Source organism: Mixophyes fleayi, chromosome 1 (genome assembly GCF_038048845.1).
Source record: "Mixophyes fleayi isolate aMixFle1 chromosome 1, aMixFle1.hap1, whole genome shotgun sequence".
NCBI classification, from domain to species: Eukaryota; Metazoa; Chordata; class Amphibia; order Anura; family Limnodynastidae; genus Mixophyes; species Mixophyes fleayi.
The window spans coordinates 241,477,329-241,501,898 of record NC_134402.1 but is presented as its reverse complement, the minus strand read 5'-3'; the positions used below and the strand labels follow the sequence as shown (position 1 = coordinate 241,501,898).

Here is a 24,570-nt window from a genome sequence, read left to right as displayed (position 1 = left end):
AGGGGACACTATTATAGCATTATATTATGTAGGAAATATGAATATTTAATATTATTAATTGATTGTTAATAGTGGATATAATTATTTATGTTGCATAATTTGTCATTACATATTGTCCGAATAATATAACAATTAAATAATTTTATCCCCTTAATATAATGAATTTTTTTTCCCCTCATAAGTTTTGCCCCTTAATCAATAAATGATTGCCATTATAGTTTAAATGCCAATGGTGCTTTCTCTTATGTTCTGAATTATAAAATAGTTCAAACAGGTATTAAAACTGTCCTGTCCTGTCTTTTGGATGGCGGTTTTAATGGCGGTTTCATCCAAACCGCTGGCAGTTTGGACAAAACCGACGGCGGTTTAGCTTTTTGAATCCGCCATATATCGCCAGTAATTTTAAATTGAAGCCTCAAACCGACTTTTGGTAAATGTGGTGGTTTGGACCACTAAACCGCCGGCGATGGGTGGCAGTTTCAAACCGCCACCAAACTCGATTCTTAGTGAATCTAGCCCAAAGAGTTAATGGCTGAAGTCTGTACAGCAGCAGATGGTAACACTGAAATAGCAGAAGGAACAGCAAACAAATAGCAACAGTGGTAAGCTGGAACTAGGGAAGTGTTGCACTGGTAATTAGTTGAGTGTAGTAGGTGACTTTTATAGTCTGCAGGGGAAGCTATTGGTGGATGAAGTCAGGTGCTCAGAATAGGCAGAATGTAGCAAATGTCTCACCCAATTTGGCAGCTTCCAGTGTTGCAGACAGAAGTCATGCTTTGTCCCAGAATTTAGAAAACTAAATTTTGACAGGAGAGAGCTGCACAGTGATATGATACCGCAGAGTGGCGTAAACAGAGCTAAGACCCTGATTCATGACAAGATTTCTTTTTAAGAAAGGAGATTTTCAGCTGTTCTTCTCTGAGGAAACCATAATCTAAATGAGTGGAAAAACGTGTAAGCCCGTGATCATAACCTCTTCTGATTGACATGAAGGCACTTTATTGAAGGACTTTGAGTTTCATATGAACAAAGCTGCTAAAAAATATTCTATGCTCATCTACTCTATCAAGGTGAACTGCTGATACTTGCTTATTTATTTAATGTTTACATATATATATATATATGTATGCACGTTTTTAAATATATATGTATATATATATATGAATGTGTGTATGTATATATATATATATATATACACATAGTGAAAAGCATTCCAAACAAACTGCTCCTCACACAGGTTTTGCTGAACCACTTTGCTGTTTATTTTCTGGTCAGGATGGATAAAACAGCCTCTGCAGTGTCTTCACAATCACACCAAACATATTCAAAATATGACGCTGGCTATTACAGTTAGATCGCTAACTGGACACTTGTTGGCACCAGTCTTCCACACACAGCTCAAACCCAGCTATTTAAGCTTCCTGTCAAAGCATTGCTCTAGCTCAGGGTTTCCCAAACCCAGTCCTCAGGGCTCCCCAACAGTGAAGGTTTTCCGGATCACATGTGACATAATTAGGACCACCTGTGGATCTGTTACAATGTGTCAATCAGTAATGAATACACCTGTGCTCCAGCAAGGAGATATGGAAAACCTGCACTGTTGGGGAGCCCTGAGGATTGGGTTTGGGAAACCCTGCTATAGCTGTTTCCTTAATGTCCAGGTGCTCCACCTGTATTCCTGTGCTGTGTGTGTGTGTGTGTGTGTGAAATTGTAGAGAGTTAACCCTGCCTGCATCCTCAGCCTGCAGATTCCCAGGGAAACTACCAGTCCTTCCTCTATTATGTGGCAAGCTGCCCCTATATATATATATATATATATATATATATATATATATATATATATATATATATTTTGTATATGTGTTGATTTATTTGAAGTTCAACAATAAATCTCTTTTTATTTAAGAGAATAGAGAATAAGCGCTTTCTTTCTTTTTTACAGGATGCGGGATAATGGCCTGTTCTCCCGGTAGTCCAGGAAACCTACCCAAAATTTGTGGGTCTTCTGGACATTCCGGGATAGTGGGCAGGTATGACATGACTTCCTTACAATATGTCTATAATTAAGGAAATTCGGTTGGCATCTGACTTTGCTGTGCGTCTGTACAGCTTTTGCACTTACATTTGTATGTTAGAGGAAAAAGTTTGAATAAGGAGACACATTTTCTCATACTATTAAACATATGGTTTTCTCATGAACAGATTGCTACCAACAAGATGTCTGTAAGCTGTAATAAGTGCACACTCCTAGCGATCAATTTTAAAGCTCCCATGTTTTCCAGTCTCCCCAGGACACCCCCTTTTTGTAATAAATATTCAATTCCCGAGTTTAATTTTCCCATAATTTAGACTTTGCTTCCTGCAAATTAACAGGATATCCAAGGAAAGGTTCCTATAACTGTTTTACTTTATTTAGCATTCAAAAGTAAGCATGGGTGACTTTCTGTTCTTAAATCGTTTTCTTTTTATCTCAGTCACTTCATGTAAATTAGGCAAATTGTGTTAGGCTGCTGGCCCCGATCACCAACCCACAGAACTAGATGACGGAGATCTTCGCCTATAGCAGCCGCCTTTCCCTTAGAGCTTGATGCGCTCACCGGTACTCGGATGCCCCCATGACTTAGCTCCAAGTGTAGTGTGGGTTGGTAATGCAGGACCACAGCGGTGGGCCAGGAGACTGGTAGCAGGCAGCGGGTAGTCAAAACGATAGCCAAGGTCAAGGGTCACAGGCAAGCAGGGTAATCGATAAACACGCCAGAGGTCGGGGTCACAGGCACGGAAGCAAGGTCTAAGGTACAGGCAAGAAGTGTCAGGGTCACAAGCAAAACAGGCAGAGTCCAATAATCCAAGCAGGGGTCATACACAGGGAATCAAACAGAGTATCCACTGGACAGGGAGAAGCAAATAGCAGCAGGTAAGCAAGACTGGGCAGAAAAGCTGTAACCGGCAGTGAGGCTCAGTCCTCACTGCTTTAAGTACTCCAGGTATCCAATCAGAGCCTAGCTCTGCAATCACCCACAGCCCCCTGCATAATTAATAGAATACTAAATGAATTAGCCCACAGGCTAGTAACGCCCTGCGCGCGCGCCTGGCCTCCCTATCTTGCCAGGACGCGGCGCAGGGGAGACTTCAGCATCCGACCGTTGCCTTGGCACAGTAAGCGAGCTGCGGCGGCTGTGAGTACCGCAGCGGCTCGTAACAGATTGATCCACATTACTTCTAGATAATATAATATCTTGCTTCTATGCCATATGTACTCGCAAGGATTGAGTCATGGCAGCATGGCAGAGTGTGAAGGGGGGCAGAGCAGCATGGCAGAGTGTGAGGGGGAAGCAGCATGGCAGAGTGTGAAGGGGGGGCCAAAGCAGCATGGCAGAGTGTGAAGGGGGGGCCAAAGCAGAATGGCAGAGTGTGAATGGTGGGCCAAAGCAGCATGGCAGAGTGTGAAGGGGGGGCCAAAGCAGCATGCAGAGTGTGAAGGGGGTAGCCAAAGCAGAATGGCAGAGTGTGAATGGTGGGCCAAAGCAGCATGGCAGAGTGTGAAGGGGGTGCCAAAGCAGCATGGCACAGGGTGAATGGGGTGCCAAAGCAGCATGCCACAGGGTGATAATGGGGGGCCAGGAGAAGGGGGGAGCAAAAGCAGCATGGAGGGCGCAGTGTGATCATAAGGAGGCACAGCATGGTGATGAAGGGGCACAGTAATGTGTGTATGATGGCACAGTGGGCTTGTGGTAATGTAATGTGCGTGTGGTAGGTGGTGGCTAACTAATGGGTGCTATTTTGTTTGTGGAGTGATGGGGCAATTTAATTTTATAGTGGGGACTATTAATTTAAGATGAGGTGGTTTGGGGCTATTAATTGAATGTGGGGCTGAGTTTGAGGAGCATGAGGTCTATTTATTAAATGTGAATATGGATTATTTAATGGCAGTGACGGTTGCGGGAAATAGGTATATTTATTATACATAAATGCTATTAATTTATTGCTGGGGTTGTCTAGAGGGAGGGAAATAGGTTAATTTATTAAATAGGAATACTATAACTTTAATGTTGGGGCTATAGGAAGGCTTAAGTACTAATTGTGGGTCCTATTGATTTAACATCGGGGCTGGTTGGAATTTTCTAAATGCACCCATTCTTTTCCAGATAGGGCCCCCAAAATTCCAGGATCCAGACAAGCAGCAACTAAAAAAAACCAGCAGCCACAGGTGGTGACAAGAACAGGTAGGACAGTCTGTCAAATGTTCGGAGTCTAGTGGGAAAATCCTGATTTTTTTTTGGTGACTGTTCTGCCCAATCTAAGGGGCAGGTTAAGACTGTGTATCTTTATATACACACTGCATTCTTTATATACTACACTAGGGTGCTAGCTGTCCTTCGTGGGCTGGTCACTCCCCCTCTAGTGTCTGGTCTTGCCTCTTTGATGGCTGGCGACACCCCTTCTTGTGGGCCCCTAGCGTTGCAGCCCCCGGTGGGCCCTTCATGCCCCAGTCCGTCACTGCATGTGTCTGCAATCAGGAGGAACTGTAAACGTGTCTGTTATGTACAGTAGACATAAAGGACAGCCTAATAAATGTTTTTCCAAGGCGAAATTTTAAATAAAAAAAACAAACAAATATTTTAACCTTTACATTTCTAATCATAAATGTCTATATTATTGACAGGTAACATTAATTACTTCTTCTTTTTTTCTGTGCGTTCTTTTGAGATTTTATATTCCACATAGGTATTTTACATATTCTGCAGTGTCTGGTTTACGTGTAAACCTATACGTATCGTTAGATCCGTTCCTTGTTGAGTTCGGGTCCTGGAGTATGCAGAGCTGATTTACATACTGTTTACAACAAAACGCACAATGCGTTCAGTATGCTTGCCTTAATGTCTCAGGCACACAATGTTTAAATAAAATGTGTTCACACAATATTTAAATCTGCTCTGAACAAAATACATTTTAACTCAGAATATCTTTCTTTGTAAACTCTGGTTCTTTATTCCTGAACAATTTCCTGTAATTGTTTTCTTGTGTATGTCTTGCAGGCCATAAAGCTGTGGAAACAATATAAGTATAGTATAAATTATTTGTTCACAATACAAGAATCTGTAAAGATTAATAAGAGAATCTGTTTTATCAACCGCTACAATGCAATGTAGTTCCATTGCATCAATGTGGGTGACAGCACCAAGGCACACTTCCTACACTGCAGTGGCTGCACTACTTCCTTAGTCTCCTCATGTTCCTTGTTTCTACAAGTGAAAGAGGACCTGTCGTGGGTAACTGTTGGAATCGGTGTATTGCTGAGAAATAGCACAACATTGACAATTTAAAAATATGATATGACTTTCTCTCATATGTCAGAACACAAACTTTAAAAAAAATGTGGGTAATCTTAAAATGCCCATGTATGGGCATATCTGGTCACTAGGCCTCTGCGCAGTTACAATATGTTTGTCCAATTTGACATCTCGATCCTGGAAAAGTTAGGCTACATGATGGCCTATTAGTGATGTCAGCCAACGATTACACACTGGCAGATTTAATGCCATTTTCTATTGGTGTTATTTGGGATTCCAACTTGAGGCCAGTGAAATTGAAGCTGGCATTACAAATTATATTAAATATAATCAATATTTTTTTTGGGAAAAGTAAAAAAAATGATTGAGTAGAGATACATGAAACTCTTGTGTTTAAATCGCTGAATTCAATAGAATGGTTTTTTTTCTGTTCAATCCATGCTAACTCAATCTTTGACATTGCATCTTTTTCATTCAGTGTTTAGGCTTTGAGTGCAGAAATGTTTGTCTCCCTTTCCATGTAGATTCTCCATGTTTCATACAGGAGTAGCTTCACTGCAATTACAGTGATAAAAATGTCAGTGGAGTATTTATCATTTTTCACCATTTTTCCACGTTATTTATTGATTGTTTTCGCCAGTCTGCAGGACAGCGTTGCCAATACCTGGCTGTCCCGCTGAAGACACGTCCCTCCTGTGTTATATTTCACTTTTATCAATCTTGCAAAGGATTTTAAAAAGTTGATAAAACACCCCCTAATTATTAGTGTATGAAGGAAGCCATATATATTGATTTATTATCTCTTTAAAATTTTCACCTTTATCTTGAGAACTGACTCATAACTCCCCAAACTAGGAAATAATTGATGCATTTTAAAATTAGCCAAACCGTTTCACTGATTTGTTATAGCAAAGCAAAAGCATATGTTTTTAGAATATGGTATCTGGAGTTAAATGAATTTACTAAACTGTTTCACAATGTTTTCCGTCAAAGGATGTCTGAAAGAATTTATTTTAAGACTTTTATTTCGAGAACAAGATTGAAAGTTTTGAAATAGTTATTTGAAATTAGAGGTTCCTACAACCCAAATGTTTGTTATACCTGACAGATATTGCTGTACATATACAGGGATTCCTTACCTACAAAGCCCTCAACAACACTACCCCTTCATACATCTCAAATCTCATATCAAAACACTCTCCCTCCAATCCTCTTAGATCTACCTCTGACTTGCGCCTTGTCTCGTCTCTGGTAACCACCTCTCACTCTCGCCTACAAGACTTCTCCTGTGCTGCTCCCCACTTATGGAATTACCTACCACGCCCAATAATCTTGCTTACCCACAGCCTTCAAATCTTTAGACGTTCTCTAAAAACCCATCTCTTTGTTTAAAGCTTGCTTCATCCCTGAAGATACTATTCACACTAATACACCCTCACAACTGTCCCAATCTCCACTCTAAGCCATACTCACTCCTCTTGTTTTTGCTGTACCCTCTTCCACTTAGAATTTAAGTTCTCTAATGAGCATGGTCCTCCATACCCTTTATTTTCATGTCTGCATTTATTTTGTCTGTCTTGTATGCCCTTGTTTTATGTATGTCCTTGTTTTCCCTACTATATGGCGCTGCAGAGCACTGTGGTGCCTTACAAATCTACGATAATAATAATAATAATAATAATAATAATAATAATAATAATAAATATATAACATAGAAATGTTGCAAATGTTACATTGTTTAACTGATCTGATGGTCCCTCTGAAGACTCACAGATCAGCACTGTCGTCTTCTGGTTCCAACAGTGCTGTTGTCAAACCCCTTTACATGTGAACACAATGTGCATGGTAAATTCGTGGGTGAGGGGATTTTACAATGTTGCTTTGTGTTTGAAACAGGACCACCTTAGTATTAGTGGGGATCACAGCACAGTGATGGGGACTGTAGGGTGACCTATTGAAGCAGAGACTCACCTTATGCTTTAAAGTATTTTTATTCACTGTAATGAGTATACTGTCTTTAGAAGTTAATGATGTGTGTGGGATTTTTTGTTTTTTCATGAAGAATTAGGAACAATTCAAGTGTGACCTTGGATCACCTAGCTCCATGGTTGCAATTGAATGGCTATTATATGCTGGACTTGCATAGTTTAGTTCACACTTCACCTTTAGTTGTTATAAATCCTCATGAATAACCCCACTATTATATGTATATATGGGTACTTAGATTGATGATGTAATACAGTAACAGCACACGGAATGTGTATAATTACCTGATGGGTATAAAACTGATAAAGGCAACGATGCAGATCACAATGAAACTGAAGCCACTAAACCAGTCGAGTGTAACTTGATAAATCTCAATGAATGCTGTCGATGTAGCCACAGCCACAACTCCCATGACCATCTGGAGCACTGCAAAAACCTTTCCTGTGAAGTTACAAATGAAAGAGCATGTAGTAGATAAATCAATAAATGTCATCATCTGTTCCTTAGGTATGTGGCTGGTGCTTTAAAATGACAAATGACATGTCCTGTAGTAGAGACTCTTCCAGTCTATAGTAGGAATTACTCAGTACCAGGTTTACTATATAATTCCAAGCTCCCAATCTCTTGAGCATAACATAAACTTTACCTTAAATAAGTGTAATATATAAAGCACATTATTGTCCTAACTGTTCTTTGTTACATATGTACATAAATGATTTTGTTTCCTCTAAAAGCAACCCATTGTGGTTTGAGACCAGTAGCCTGAGAGAATTTGTATCTGGTTTCTACGGGTCTGCCAGAAACCATGATCATATTTTTTGTAGGACATTGGACAAATAATTAAAATTATTAATACGTAACGTTTTGTATCTATAGTTTTGGATGTTAAAAATAATGCTTCTAGGTTTATTGTATAATTGTTATAGAAACCTTATTGCTTGTAACATGTAAAACATTTAAATTTGTACTATCTATAGCAGTAATGCCCCAGGTCTGTATTTGGCCCACCTTGCCTTCTGCTGCGACTCACAGCCCCTTACTGTTTTAATGTCAGATTTATTTGTTATAGCTTGTGGCACTTGTTTATCCTATTCTTAAATGTCTGTTTATATGTTATGACAGACAGGTGTATCTTTATTTGATTAAATGTATTGTTTAAGTAATTACTGACATTAAGCTATCCATACGTGATTCTGCTTTGCTATTTCCCTTTCTTTGACCTTGGAAACATCAGCATTATCTATTTAGCCATTTTACAATTAAGTGATGATATCTCTTCTGAGCACTCTCAAGAGAATTCATTACTAGAAAGTTTCCAAAATTTACTAAACAGGCCTTGTAAGTGCTTTGCAATGTCTGGAAGTGTTAGGTCAGATTGGCACCAGGCTCAGGCCCTATGTCTTCTGGTTGCTTTACTTGTGGATTATAAAAATCTAAAGGGTGATAATTGTTAAAATGTGGTTAATCTATATTATTGTAGAAATTGGAGCCACAAATGCCCTTCAAATACATCCTTCCTATCACTTAATATGGTCATCCATACTTCATTTTCTGTGTTGGACTATTTAGTCATTTTATGCCATAAACATGAAAAAATAAAATATCTATAATCTATGTTTCTGTATTTATGTTGTGACTCACCATATGATGACTCCTTTGTAGATTTCGATAACATAGCCCTGATAGTTGGCAAAGGGATCAGAGAAAACATCATGACAACTCTGGCTGAAAAACAAGACAATGTGGACAGTAAAGTATGATAACTGCATTTTATTTTTTTAACAAATGATTCGGCTTCTGTTAATAGACAGTTACTACTACCCAGTAGTGACATATATGCAAAGATTGATACAGACACTGTGTTTTATTGAAGGGCTAAGTCCATACCAAAGACCTAACTAAAGTCATAGTAGCCCCTGCAACTTCTATTGAACTTGGCTACACAGAGGTTTAATACAGAGAAGAAACTATGTGCATCTATGGGATCATAAGCTTAGTATATTGATTTATTGAGCAGGTACATAAGGTGAAGGGAATGTATATGTAGATGAGGTATCTGTGCCAGATTGGAAATAAGTAATTAGCAATGTTATTTAAATGGTGGAATTATTTCAGACACTTTCTAGGGGCTACTAATATTTATTTAGGCATTTTGTCAATATAATATTTGTGTTCCTTGGCATTTGAGTGTCTTTGTATCCATGATCTGGATATAAAGGCTAGAAATAAATTAATAACACAAAGTAGTACCATGTTTAAATGGGTATTCAGAACAGTGCTTAAAAGCTTAGCACAGTCTGAAGTAAATGATTAACTATTACATACATTCATCTTTTGTGTTAGTCCATTTCCTCTAGAATTATGAATGAGCAGCGACATAGGATAAAACCATCCAGATTAGCATGTATGTTGACTATTGAAATCAATCATCATTTTATCAAGGTTTTTAACTATGTATAACAGGGAAGTAAATGTAAAGAAACAAAAGACATGGAAAAAGTAATTGTTTAGTGTGTCATATTGTGCCTTTATTAAAAAATAAGTCTTTTGTCTTAAAAATGTTTTCACACATAGGTACCGATTTGGCTGCATGTATGAAATTCTAAAAATTGAACTGATGTATTTACATCCATGTGCTGAGGTGAATGAATCTCAAGATGCATCTACATCTGCATCAGTACCATATATGCCAGGTTTACATCAGACATATATACATCCAGATACGCTTGAGCCCAAAAAGGTCATAAGCAATAAGTTTTATCACGCCTCTGCAGTCACAAACAGGCATATATGATAGATGCAAATAAATCTGCATACTCGCAAATGTGCACTGGTATTTATGTGGGCATGTGTAGTACAAATTTGTGGAATTTACATTATGCAAACTGGAGTACATACAGCATTGGGCCCATAATTTGTCAGTATGTTTTATTTATTTACTTACCAATGTAGTAAAGATAGGTCCAGCGAACAAAGGCCATTATTAGAATTCCAGCACAAAATGAAAACATTCCAAAAATGACTAAGTTCAAGTCACGTAAACATCTAGAAAAAATAAGAACTCCCAGAAAACTAGTGATAAAAATCATGTAGGCTGCAGCATTTCCATAACCTACTCCCACTGGCCCCCAACTCAGCGGTTTGTTTAAAACAAAAATACTAATGACATCTTCAGCACCATTGACAGCAGAGTTATATAAAGTGGCACTTAGAAACAAGAGGTAAATTGTGACTTTAGAGGTAAACACATTAACAGCTGATGTGCTATGTGCTAAATTTGTATTAGACTGATCAATGAGTCTGCTATGTTCAGTAAACTCTTGGTCAGCCGATTCTTGTTGTACCGCGTAGTTTTCAGCCATCCTGGATGTAGGCTCCTCTTGTTTTTTTACAGCATGAGGAATTTTCAATATAAATATGATATACAAGAGACAGAAAGCATAACCTGCTAGGCTACAGGAGACCAGAGCTGACCCTGGGTGATGAGCAATTTCTAGATAAGTGAAGATATGTCCAGAAATTAAGCTGCCAATAAATCCAGCCAGTCCAAAGGTGCATTCAATGATGATAAGTCTGAGGGACCTTCGGTTCTCAGAGGAATTTATAGAGGCCAATGCCATAACCCCAGCCCAGTAAGCTATGAACCCACCACATAGACCAATAAAAGCAGCAGTGCCAAACATGACTTCTATTGGCCAGTCACAAAAAATCATCAAAAGAAGAAATAAACTAGAAATTAAGTATCCACCAATCGGCACACAAAGAGTTATCTTCCTGTTCCATTTATCACCCATTTTTGCTAGAATATAAGCAGATAACAGAGGTGTCAACTTGAGGATTAGGTTGTATATAATGTAGAAATTAGAGATAGATTTCTGAAGTACATCATCGTTAGAGCTATTTGTTGTAATGTTAGTCTGGTTGTAGTAACCTTTTACTACCAAAATTAAGCTGGTATCAAAAAAGGAGCAGGCTAACTGGGATCCAGCAACCACTGGCTCAATCCATGTCCTCATCATATGTAAATTATCTTCAAACATTCTCTTTGGAATTTCAACTTCTTTTCTTTAGATTATTGTACATGAGCTCGTAGATGGAATTTATGTTGTAGTCTAACTAGGAGAATAGACTTTCAGAGATCCAGGTCAGTTAGAGTTGTTTATCCACTTTCAGTTTAATCTCCACTTTCCTATAAATCTTCTCCCACTCCACGAAGTGGATCAGACATGGGTCAGAATGAAAGACATGAGAGCGCTCTACATGAAAAGATCAGTATAGCTTTGCTGTCGTCTAAGTACTGCAGTCGTTTGAGGAAATGATTTTGCTTTTAAATAAAGTTAAACTTCCTCTTTTGACAAAGACAAGTGTAAAGGGAGAAGCCTGTTCTGAAATTTGAGATAACTTGAGAGTGATGCTGGATGACACTGAAGTAAGGAAGTGATTTATTTTACAAACATACATTTACAAATAGAATTATACCTTATTTTTGTTATTTCACATGATATTGCAGGCATTGCTGCAAATAATATATATTCAGTATTGGAAGAGACTATCCAAAGTTTGAAACTGAAAGAACTGTTTAAAGGTTATTGTTATTATTATTGTTATTATTATTATTATTATTATTATTATTATTATTATTATTATATGTGTGAGGTGCCACAAGCCTTCTGTATCGCTGTACATAAGGGGTTAGGATACAGCAAAATTAGAAGATTACACAAGTACATACAGACAGTGCTTTTTTTGTCATAGAACTCACCAGAACTGAGTTCCGGTGAGTTCCCTCTCCCCTTCTCCTGTGCCCTCTGGAATGCAGGTTCTGTCCGTAATAAACTGCCCTCTATCCACGACCTCTTCTTATCTAACTCTCTAAACCTTCTTGCAATTACTGAAACCTGGTTTTCCAACTCCGACACTGCCTCTCCTGCTGCTCTCTCCTACAGTGGTCTCTCCTTCACCCACTCTGACAGACCTGGTGACTGTCCAAGCGGCGCGGTGGGCATCTCCTTTCCCCCACTTGCACCTTTAGGGTTATTCCTCCTGAACCCCCCTCTCCTTTTCCTCTTTTGAAGTCCATTCTATCCGTCTTTTCTATCCCATCCATCTTCGAATCTCTGTAATCTACCACCCACCTGGTCCCCCTTCCCAATTCCTCAACAATTTTGCAGCCTGGCTTCCCCACCACCTCTCCTCTGACCTACCCTCCATCATCTTAGGCGACTTCAACATCCTCATCGACAACCCCACCAACCCTGCTTCCATCAAGCTGCTTACCCACTCTTCCTCCCATTGCTTCTCTCAGTGGTCCTCTTCCCCTACCCACTTCCTTGGTCACTCCCTTGACCTTTTCTTCTCCCATCTATGTGGTCTTTCTGATTTCTTCATCTCCGCCTTCCCACTCTCTGATCACCATCTCCTCTCATTTACCGTCTCCCCATCTCCTGCACCCCTCCCCACGCCTAGACCTACCTAGACGGACACAAACTTGATGCTCTTGATCCTGCTATTTTGTCTTCAATCAAAACTCTCCTCCCACCTATATCCCCCCTGGCCTGCCCCAACCAGACGGCCTCCCTCTACAACCAAATCCTCAACTCCGCTCTTCATGCTGTTGCCTGCCTTCTCTGTCCACCTTCTCTGTTCCAAACCCCAACCACCGTAGCACTCCAAATTTACCCACATCCTCCAAAACTGTACCTGTACCGGCGAAAGCCACTGGTGAAAATCTCGCTCCCTGACTGATTTCCGGCACTTCAAGTTCATCCTCTCTTCTTACAGCTTTGCCCTTTTCCTCGCTAAACAATCCTTCTTTAAATCTCTCACCTCTTTACAGTCCTCCAATCCCCGCCGCCTCTTTGCCACCTTCAACCCTCTCCTATGCCCCCCTCCCCTCCATCCTCCCTTACTGCCACTGATTTTGCCTCCTTTTTCTCTTCTAAAATTGAGGCCATCAGGTTCGAAATCTCCACCTCCAATCAGTCTTCTATCACCCCCTTCTCTCATCAATCCTTTCCCCCACCACAGCCCCTCTACTCCTTCCGCCCAACCTCGGGTGAGGAAGTCTACTCTCTCATTTCTTCCTCTCTCCCTTCAGCCTGCCCCTTGGATCCTATCCCCTCTCACCTCCTTCGCTCCCTCTCCCCCACCGTCTGCTCCCACCTTGCTCACCTCTTCAATCTGTCCCTTTCCACTGGCATCTTCCCCTCTTCTTTTAAACACGCTCTCATCTTTCCCATTCTAAAAAAACACTCTTGACCACACTTCACTCTCTAACTACCGCCCTATTTCTCTTCTCCCCTTTGCCTCCAAAATACTTTAGAGGCTTGTCTGCACTCTACTAAAACTGCCCTGGCTAAAGTCACCAACGATCTCCTCGCAGCTAAAGCCAGGAGTCATTTCCCCCTCCTTATCCTTCTGGACCTCTCAGCAGCATTTGATACTGTTGACCACCCCCTCCTGCTTCACCCCCACCAGTCCGTTGGTCTCTCCGTTACCGTCCTCTTCTGGTTTACCTCCTACCTTGCAAACCACTCCTTCTCTGTTTCCACCTCTGGCTCCCTCCCTCCCTTCCACCCTACCAGTTGGGGTCTCACAGGGCTCTGTTCTTGGCCCTTTACTATTTTCACTATACACCTCCTCCCTGGTTGAGCTCATTAGCTCCTTCGGCCTTCAGTATCACCTTTATGCTGATGACACCCAACTGTACCTCTCTGCTCATGACCTCTATCCATCCCTCCTCGTTAAGGTGTCCGCCTGCCTCTCTGCCATCTCCTCCTGAATGTCCTCCAGATTTCTAAAATTGTCCACCTTTTCAACCAGAAACTGGCCTGTTCTAGTCTGATTGGTTTATATTTTGCAATGTGTGGATTTGATCCTCTGCGTCACTAGTTTTATGTTCTATTAATTTGCAACATGTTGGAGTCTATTTCAGCAATGGTTGCATTTAACTGTGTTTGCAATTCTTTGAGATTTTATCTATGAGGGACATTAAGAGTTTTGAGATTACTTTAATGGTCTCAGCCATATGTGCTTGCTCCATTAATGGGATCTAGGATTAGTTGTTCTGTGACTCCTGATGTTCTATACTGCTGGTGAGGATGGAGTTGTTCTACAAGCATTTGATTTTGTTTTACCAATTTCTGTTTGAGGTTGACTGTGAAGCACTGGAAGACCTGGCTTTGTGGAAATTTGTCCATACCCTGGGGAACAAATTTTGGAGAGAAAGATAGGGTAACCTTGATGAGTGAGGCTCTAGTTTCAACAAATAGTTACATAGTGTTCCCCTTATCTAACAATAGGAACAGCGACATCTGGCTAACACCCTGCAATTAACTAAAGCTTCTATAGCTAAACAATCTGAACATATAGTATAAAAGAGCAAAAACCAGTCTATCAAGACAGTGACTAATGCCATTGTATTGTTGACTTTGGTAAGACCTGCATACTCATCGTTGTTCTTTCATAAACAATATTAAATCAGCACTGGTACATTGAACAGCTTTTTAGCTGCTTAGTGAATTGTTTTGGAAATTCTTTTTAGCCTTTTTTCATGTTAGCCACTAGGTGGCCCTGTAGCAATGTGTACACTAATTGTAAACTGCCTCTGCAGTTTGGATGAGCTATAACTTTTTATATAAACATATATACATTGACTTTCAGACAAATTGTGGATGGGCACTGTAGTGATTAAATAAGCTGTCTGTCGCCACTTTGAAGTCAATGAGGTAACTGTATTTTGTTAATTTTTGGTGCTTTGTAGTTTTTAAGTTGTGTATAACTCGTGAAGAGTGTTGAGGTTAATATGTTTTACTTTCATCTTTCGGTATGTAGTGGGTAACAGATGGTAGCTGGTGGCAGAGAGATAACCATGCTCATGATGGATATATCATTCAGAAGCTGTTTTGTTGAGGGACATTGGGGCACATTTATCAATCTTATCATAAAGTGATAAATAGTTTTCAATCCTTATCGCATTGATAAGGATTGAACTATTTCTCACATTTATGAAAATCGCATCACAGAAACAGCAGTTCCGATAAACTGCTGTTTCTGTGATAAAAAAAAATCCCACTTACCCCGTCTCTTCGGAACGCGATGTCTACGGATCTCCTCCTGGTCCTCTTCATTTTTCTTTACACTGCGCACAGACATCTCCGCTCTGTCTCTGTAACTATAGTTGCAGAGAGTGAGCGGTGAGTGACAGGGAGGGATCATGTGATCCCTCCACACATGCGCTGTCCAGCTCTGCTCTTCGGAGCAGAGCTGACAGCACTGAGATCTTTCAAAAATGATAATGTACGCCAGCTTTGGCTGACAAGTTTGGAACTTGTTAGATTGCGGTTGGGAGCAGCCACCATACTGTAGAATGGTGACTGCTCCCAAAAACTAAAAGGAATGCAAAGCAGCAGATATTCACGATATCTGCTGCGATGGACCCTTCTTAAATATGCGAAACACATAGAGGGACCTTAATTTCACAGTAAGTGCATGATAGTGTACTATCATTATTTGTTAAATATGCCCCATTGTGAGAATACACGTAGCAGACTTTGCCTATTCCATGTACTGCACATGTGATTTTCCCTGGGCCCAGACCTGAATTTGCATTTCCAATGTTAGGGGAAATTAAAGAATTTCTTCAGCAATCCCTGAGAACTGTACTACCCAGGCTCCCTCAAAATACAACTGAAGTGTGTGGTACTGTGAAGCCTACCGGTGGCTTAGTAGATGGGCTTCAACCATATATATCAATCTGTACTTCAGCTGTATTTTTCTACAAATGATATGGGAACAAAGATGTCAAAACATTGCATTGTAAACATTTTTTTACAGTATATAGTGAAATACTTGAGTAATGTGCAGCATCAATTCTGCTCCATTCCCATCTTTCACATGTTGAACATATCTGTAACTTATCAAAAACTGACACCAGCACATGATATGGATGCAAATTGACAACAGAATTTATTGATTACATAAAAGGAGAAAGCAGGTTGCATCACATAACACATATTCATCCTGAAATAGAAGCTTGAAGTATAGTACATGGTAGTGTATGTCAGAGAAAATATGCTCAACAGCCATCTCGGTGCCCCTCTAGCCCCTTTTTCAAGGGCTGCCATACTTGATAATATATATATGTATATATATATATATATATATATATATATATATATATATATATATATATATATATATATCTATATCCCTTATCTATATAAATACATTATTACCTGACTTCCTGACTTTACCCAATACATAATATGTTTTCTCCATCATGATCTAACAGCCAAAGTGGAAGCCCTGGAGGTCCCTAACCACCGCCTTCAGCTGATCCTCAGTCACTAGATGTCTGCTGAAGAGGTCAGCCCTTGAGGGTACTTTTTTCAATACCATAAGCTCCCTTACAAATGAAGAGGTAACCCACCTAAACCAAGACCCCCCCCCCCCCCCCCCCCCCCCGCATCCCTCACACACCATGCTGTGGCATAAAACTGAACATGAAACTTTCCTTCATGCCAGGATAGTCCAAACGGGTGGAAGGCAGGAGATGCTGTCACTAGCAACTGATCCCCCTACATCCCTTTATCATATACTTAAAGCTGCTATTATTCAATCCCTCCATCTAGCTATCTCAACCGAACTCTACCCCTTACACCTTAAAGACCTCTTTACATGCTTAACCTTTAGCCACTGATTCCTAGCTCAGCCATGTCCAGGGTTCTCTTTCTGGCCACTCTCTGTGTGAAGGAGCGCTGAGTATCTATATGCAGTTACACTAAAAAAGAGTAAAAGAAATATAAAGTTATATATATATATTGTAGCACTATAGTCCATTACATTGAATTTCATATCATCTGCACAAATGGTTTTCTATTCTCTCTTCTAGAATTATGTTATGTGCTTTGCTCTAGAAAAGACTATGCCTGACCAAATATTTGTGCCATCAAACTTAGGACAACAGACCCCAAAGTGATATGATTATATTGGATGAGCTTAGCTGAGGACGTCGTTGGGAAGCTGGAGCATTTCATGTCTGTAACTGAAAGCTCCACTCGTCCTGGGGTAACTTCACAACCAGACATAGAGGAGGTCCAGAAATTTCGCATTCGAATCCCGAGATACAAATATGGGCTAACATAAACACTAGGGGCCTGATTCATTAAGGATCTTAAATTAAGAAATATCTAATTTAAGTCTCCTGGACAAATCCATGTTACAATGCAAGGGGTGAAAATTAGCATTCTGTTTTGCACATAAGTTAAATACTGACTGTTTTTTCATGTAGCACACAAATATCAACTTTAAATTTCAGTGTACAAATAAGCTATCAAGTATTTGTGTGCTACATGAAAAAACAGTCAGTATTTAACTTATGTGCAAACAGAAAACTAATTTTCACCCCTTGTATGGTAACATGGTTTTGTCCAAGAGTCTTAAATAAGATATTTCTTAAGATCCTTAATGAATCAGGCCCTAGTTCTTTAAACCCCAGAAAACGTATATAATCTAAACTTGGAAATACTTCTCCAAAATTTTGCTTCCACACTCACTAATTTATTGGCTCACAAACATTCTGCAGCTTCTTCCCTCTAGCTTCCTTTTCAGCCACATAGTTATGTATTTATTTATAGTTCTTTAAATGACAGTTTAAATCAGTTGCTCAACCTGAGCGTATATATTATAAAGTATTCACAGCAGTGCCCGTGATGAATGCCACCACTTACCATTTTAACACTGATTGCTACACAGCTGAACACGTGAAACATTTTAGCAAATGGGACTTAACAACAAATGCAAAGATGTAAAAATAACATCAATACGCATTCTAAATTACTAAAGATTCTTTTTTGTTTGAACTATTAATGAAAGATTTGTGCTTTTATTAGCCAAAATATATTGCACATTTTCCTACAAACCAAACCCTATTCTTTGTTTGCATACAAAACATACCTGACAGGAATGAGGCTTAGAACTGCAATGATGCCTGACAGAATAAAACAGGTTCCACTGAAACTGTCTAGTGTGGCTTGATAAATCTTATTGAAAACAACTGATGTTATCACTCCTGAAATGGCTATTGAGAGCTGAAGCATAACAAAGACTCTACCTGGAAAGAAAAAGATGCATGATCAGATTTGTATTAGTAAAAATCTACTGTGTATACATGGAAAGAAACAAAGCATTCTATTCAGCATAAGCAGCATGGTGGCTTAGTGGTTAGCACTTCTGCCTCACAGCACTGGGGTCATGAGTTCAATTCCTGACCATGACCTTCTCTGTGTGGAGTTTGTATGTTCTCCCTGTGTTTGCGTGGGTTTTCTCCGGGTGCTGCGGTTTCCTCCCAAACTCCAAAAACATACTGGTAGGGTAATTGGCTGCTATCAAGTTGATATGTACATATTTAGATTGGTGGCGTGCATGTTTCTGGCACTGTAAATGTCGCCACTTAACCTGTAGACACTGTAAATGTCGGCAGGCTAAATGCTGACACTTGCATTGTGTTACAAGTGGACAATGTTGTCAGTGTGACTGGTGACATTCACAATGTCACCATTCACATTGCTGACATTAAAAGACCAATGCAAATGTCTGCTTTTAGCCTGCCAACATTGGCGTGTCGGCAGGTTAAGAGCCAACATTTACAGTGTCGGAAAGACCTACCCTACCCATTTAGATAGATAATAGGTACTGCCCAGTGTTTGATAATTAGCTACCAGGTGTTACTGCAAATGCCAGTTAATTCATCATTGTACATATATCACACTCCAGGATCAGCTATTTGTAATATTTTATTATTTACCCTTGTTTTGCTACGAGTTATAGTTATGGTAGGATTTGAAGAACGTATATTTTATTGCCATGCATCTAGATTAATATTATCATAATGATGCTGTTTGATCGGGGTTGACTGCAACCACACCTCCAGCATAGATTAAAAACCGATCAGGAAAGAAAGCTCTTCAATCTGTAATAAGTGTGTTTCCATACTATCATGAGCATATCCACTGTTCTGTGTCCTAGAATCCCTACAAGAGGGATCTTCAAACCCTGTCATACAGGTACACACACATAGGGGTATATTTACTAAACCGCGGGTTTGAAAAAGTGGAGATGTTGCCTATGGCAACCAATCAGATTCTAGCTGTCATTTTGTAGAATGCACTAAATAAATGAAAGCTAGAATCTGATTGGTTGCCATAGGCAACATCTCCACTTTTTCAAACCCGCCGCTTAGTAAATCTAGCCCATAGACTGATAAACACATACATAAAGTCACCAGCTAAAATTCAGGTTCACCCATTGTTTCCTGTACTGGTGAGCTCAATAGTGGTATTTATTATAGAAACTTGATTATTTTTCCACTTACCGTAAGATGATCCTTGTGTATGTTTGGATAGAAGAGACCTTATCGTTGGTAATGGTATTATAGCAAACAACATAACACCCCGGGCTGAAAAATAATTAGAAGTATATATCAATAATATTATTCATGTTTTATTGATTTGTCCATGTCCATGTGTAACCTTTGTTTGCTATTTAATCTGATGGTCAGGGTTTTACTACTTATTTATTAACATGTACCCCTTTTTTATCAAGCACCCAAAAACTACCTTTAAAAAAATGACTAACCAAGCATCCACTGATTAAGTGTTTCTAAAGTAATCCTTATGTCTGTAATTGTTTAATAGTTACCTCTCTTATTTATACATATATTTTATTCTTTATTGATATAGTTAAATGTTAATTTGAGTTAAATTGTAGTTAAATGTAATTGGCTGCAGTAGCAATGCTGTTTGAGCTACCTAAGGTCCAGAAACACTATTATAGAGAAATGAGGGTAGGTTTGTGTATATAAAATATACCCTATATACTTTAAAAAACATATATACAGTCTATCTGCCTACCTCACTCAAGCTGTTCTGGCACATGCCAACCCTCACACTAGATCATGGATAGATGTGGAAGCGGATTTATTACATGTCATCACCAGATCCCAAAGTTGTGTCCCCTCTACACCATCTTCCCCCCACGGTCCACTTGTCCCTCTCTATCTGGAGGTATTGTGTCTGTGCTTTCAAGCTAATAGACACTCTGAAATGAATGATCCCTTGTGGCATAACCCATCTGTCCCACCGGGTATTAATCCTAAGGCATACTTAGACTGGACAAAACACGATTTTAAATTTCTTCCAGATATAGTCCCGACGGGCTTTACTGAGTTTACTGAGCTCCGTGGTCTCCTTCACCTCTCATCCATCTCTTTTTATCAGTTTCTCCAAAACCATCACCTCTATACCAACCAGATCGACCCTTGCACTCCGTACTGTCTTTTCACGCTAAAGATTTTGTGTCTTTGTAGATCCTCCACCAAAGGTCTCATCTGCAGCTTTTACTCACTATTGATGCAATATACCTTCCCTCTAAGCAGCCTCATGAGGAGGAGGTCATTGGTAAGTCGCTTGATATAGAAGAGTGGGCTTCCATTCGGAAAGCTGTTGCCAAACCCTCCATATGTATTTGAATTAAAGAAGATTCATATAAGCTTTATTTTTTATGGTATTTGGTCCCTTCCAGGCTGAAAGCAATCTTCCCTGCTTCATCAGATAGTTGCTGACGGAATTGTGGCCAGCACGGTACCCTATCTCACGTCTGGTGGAACTGCCCTAAAACTGAGCCCTTTTTGTGGAAAGTGTTGGATTTTATTAGTAGGGTCACATGCCCAAACTTTTTACTTTCATCTCTCCTTCTGCCTCGGCTACCGCCTGGAGTCCATAGATTAGTTTGGCCATATTCTCATAGCAGCTAGATGCCTAATCACGAGTAACTGGAAAACAATTTTGTCGACTTGGCAAACCAGGACTGATGATTTTGATACTTGAGATCCCTTTTTCTTATTCTCTTGTGTTGAAGTTCTAAGAGAACTCTACTCAATTTTTCATATATTCCTCTTTCCAAACTTTTCTCCCCTCCTTTCTCAACCTTTTCTCCTCTGTACTAACATCCCCCAGTTCTCCTTTCTCCGCTTAATTATTTTCTCTTTAGATCACTTCACCTGTTCTCTATAAAAGAAGATCAATTGCACTGATAATTGTATGTCACCATTCTTCCCTTGATTCCTCTCCTTTTTTCTGTACCCCCTCATACCCCAATGTTGTGTAAAACGTCAAAATATTTTTTTAAAAAAATGTATAGGAAAATACCTAATACCCTATCCATAGCTACCAATTAGATATTTGGTGTCACTATTTAAACTGCACTACAAATATGACAGCTAGATGAAGACTGTTTGCTATGGGTTACATCATGTTTTAAATTTTTTTCTGGTGAACCAGTTTTAATAAATGTCTCCCATTATATCTATGAGTCCTTGAAACAAAATCAAAAACCTTCTATTCAAGTAATCTATTCATAGGTGAACATACATTTAAAGGGACATTAGACTGCAAAATCACTTATGTTTAATACAACTCTTCCTGGATAATAAATCAAGGCTAGTTCATACACATTTCTTCAGACTGCTATATCTATCTATATATCTATATATGTATATGGCTTATATGTTGGTAATAAATGATAGAAATCTGCCCACTGGGCTCACAGTTCCATTGGAGTTTATGGCTGGTGTTGAATTCAAAATAGACATCTCTTATTCTTTCAATTATCATAAAATACCCAGAGAAATTTTATTTTATATGCAGAATGTCTCATGTGCTCCTGGACATTTGTAAGTTGGAAATACAGTGACAATAACCCCCGCTTATAAATGTTGCATATCTTAATCTGAATTTATCACTGATAGCAAAACTAGTGCAGAATTGTTCTGAGTGCCAGAGAGTGAAAGGATCACTATAATAGTTTTGCACAGTCAGTAAGGATAATTTACAAAGAGCAAAAAGCACAGACCCACAGTGCTTCTTTATGCTGAGGCTTTACACTGTTGCAGTTCATATTTGTTTTATTTTAGAGAAGTAATTGTTTTGTTTTATAACTATTTCACTTACCTATAAAATACAAGAAAGTCCATCGTACAAATGCCATGATGAATATACCAGCGGAGAAGGACACTATGCCAATTAAAATCAAAGTTACATCCTTAAGCCATCTGGACAAAATAAATACTCCTAAGAAGCTAGTGATGAATACCATGTAACCCGCAGCATTCCCATAACCAATGTACTCAGGACTGAAGCTTAGAGGTTCTCTAAGTAAAAATAAAGACAGTACATCAACAGATCCATCCACAGAGATATTGTACAATACGGCACTAGCGAAGAGAAGAGCGATGAAGACTTTGGATGGTGTCCCAGTTGTGGAAATCCCTAGAGGTCCATCACTTGTTTCATCCAGTAGTCTGGAATCTTCTGTCGGTTCAGTGGAGATAGCTCTAGTTTTCCCAGTTTCCTGTCCATGTGCTCCAACTCCTGTCGTCTTAGGTTGTGATATTTCATGCGGTACTTTCAAAACAAAAATACTATATACTAGGCAGAAGATGTATAGCACAATACTGCATATGACTAGGGTTGTGCCTGGATGGTTTGTTATTTTTACATAAACAAAAATATGTCCTGAAGCCAAACTGCCAGCAAAACCAGCTAACCCATACACTAATTCAATGATGATGAGCTTGACAGATCGTCTCCTTTCGGAGGAGCCCTGGGAAGCCCAGGCCATGACCCCGGCCCAGTAGGTTGTGAACCAGCCTGTTAAGCCATTCAGAGCTGCAGATCCAAACATGACTTCGATGGGCCAGTTCAAATAGATGATAGGCAACAAAAAACATCGGGATATTAGGTACCCAAATAAGGGCACACATATAGTGACCTTCCTTCTCTGTTTGTCGCCAATCTTAGCCAAAATGTAGGCTGAGAGCAAAGGGGTTAACCCCAAAATGAGGTTGTGGATGATGTAGAAGTTTGATATGTCTTTCTGCAGTGTGTCTGAATCAGATGTGTTTAAGAATGTAATAGTCTGGTTATAATAATTCTTTACGGAAAGAAGTAGTGCAGTGTCATAGAAAGAGCTGGCAACCTGAGCAGCAGCAACTACCGGCTCAATCCAGGTCCTCATCTGTGCCATGGCTGTATGATGTATCTCCAAACACAAGTGACAGTTTTTCAGGCAAACAGGAAAAGAGTCCCTCACTGATATAACTTCCTGGATGAAACAATATTATTCAGCTGAAAAATATCATTGAATACCAAGTACAGGATACATGATGTGCTTCATCTGTCTGCCTTTTTCAAAAGATGTTTTTCAATTATGAGGTTTAAATCTCACTGTGCATAAAAAAACATTTCTAAAATGTTCTGTACAACTACCTTGTCCAAGAGAGTTACACAGGAAAAATGTGACATATTAACAACACTTACTTCCTCATAACAAATATATTGTGTTAACAGGCGGGGCAAGGCTTTGTGTGCTAGAGTTCAGATGCAGTTAGTCATAACAATTTGCATTTGAGGAACTTGTTCAGAGAATAAATATGTGAAGTAACAAATGAACATTTGAACATATAATTAGCCTGAATTCATTATTAGTATTAATCAATATCTGATTCTGACTGTTGTTTTATATACCGTAGACACAATCATAATTGTTCCACGGTTCATTACAACAGAAACTAGCTTGTAACCAGGCGCTCCCATTAGGCAAGGTTAGGCAGTTGCCTAGGGCGCCCGGCTCTGCAGGGCGCCTCAGAATTAAAAAGCAATTACTATTGTAGTTTAAAACTGTGCGGCGACCGCTGAGCATACCTTAAACGGCCGCCGCACAGCTTGTTACATAGTGCCGGAGGGGGGGGCGGATTTTGTTACATTGTGCCGGGGGGGGGATTTTTACATTGTGCCTAGGGCGCAGAGGACCCTAGCACTAGCCCTGCTTGTAACCTATTTAGTGTGACAAAGTACAGCAAACACTGCACTGCTGAAACAGTCTTGCTGTTTATTTGGGAAAAGTCATGATGGCATAAACAGCAATTTCATCACAATTACAGTAGTTCCCTCACTGCTAGCTGTCCACTAACTGGCATTGGTGGCCCCGCCCACAAATACAAACAGTGTTTTTTTCTCCACCCCAACTCTACAAACCAACCACAGCAAACAAGAAATCAACTACACCCATATGGGACACCTGTGTGTGTATGTGCTGAAAGAGCAGCCCATGGAAAATGTAACCCTATCTGTGGCCTGCTCTGCAGACTAGCTGGGTTTTTACCTATTTCCCTATAGGAGAGGTGTGACAAATAAGCCTCTTTGCCACGTTAGGCTAATATCATATGAACTTCAGA

The 24,570-nt window shown here is 39.6% G+C and overlaps 2 protein-coding genes across 2 annotated transcripts; both read right to left on the bottom strand.

The window, feature by feature from the left end:
- Positions 1-4,573: 4,573 nt before the first annotated feature.
- LOC142152144 (solute carrier family 46 member 2-like) lies at positions 4,574-13,181 on the bottom strand. Its single transcript, XM_075208466.1, has 4 exons — positions 10,222-13,181; positions 8,919-9,002; positions 7,562-7,718; positions 4,574-5,045 (listed from the first exon to the last, which is right to left on the bottom strand). The coding sequence occupies exons 1-4, from the start codon at positions 11,315-11,317 to the stop codon at positions 4,988-4,990; spliced, it is 1,395 nt and encodes a 464-aa protein (XP_075064567.1). The 5' UTR covers positions 11,318-13,181; the 3' UTR covers positions 4,574-4,987.
- A 3,572-nt stretch (positions 13,182-16,753) lies between these two features.
- LOC142107630 (solute carrier family 46 member 2-like) lies at positions 16,754-23,616 on the bottom strand. Its single transcript, XM_075191172.1, has 4 exons — positions 22,286-23,616; positions 19,651-19,734; positions 18,234-18,390; positions 16,754-17,058 (listed from the first exon to the last, which is right to left on the bottom strand). Exons 1-4 carry the CDS (start codon positions 23,358-23,360, stop codon positions 16,986-16,988), a joined length of 1,389 nt encoding a protein of 462 aa, XP_075047273.1. The 5' UTR covers positions 23,361-23,616; the 3' UTR covers positions 16,754-16,985.
- Positions 23,617-24,570: the final 954 nt, after the last annotated feature.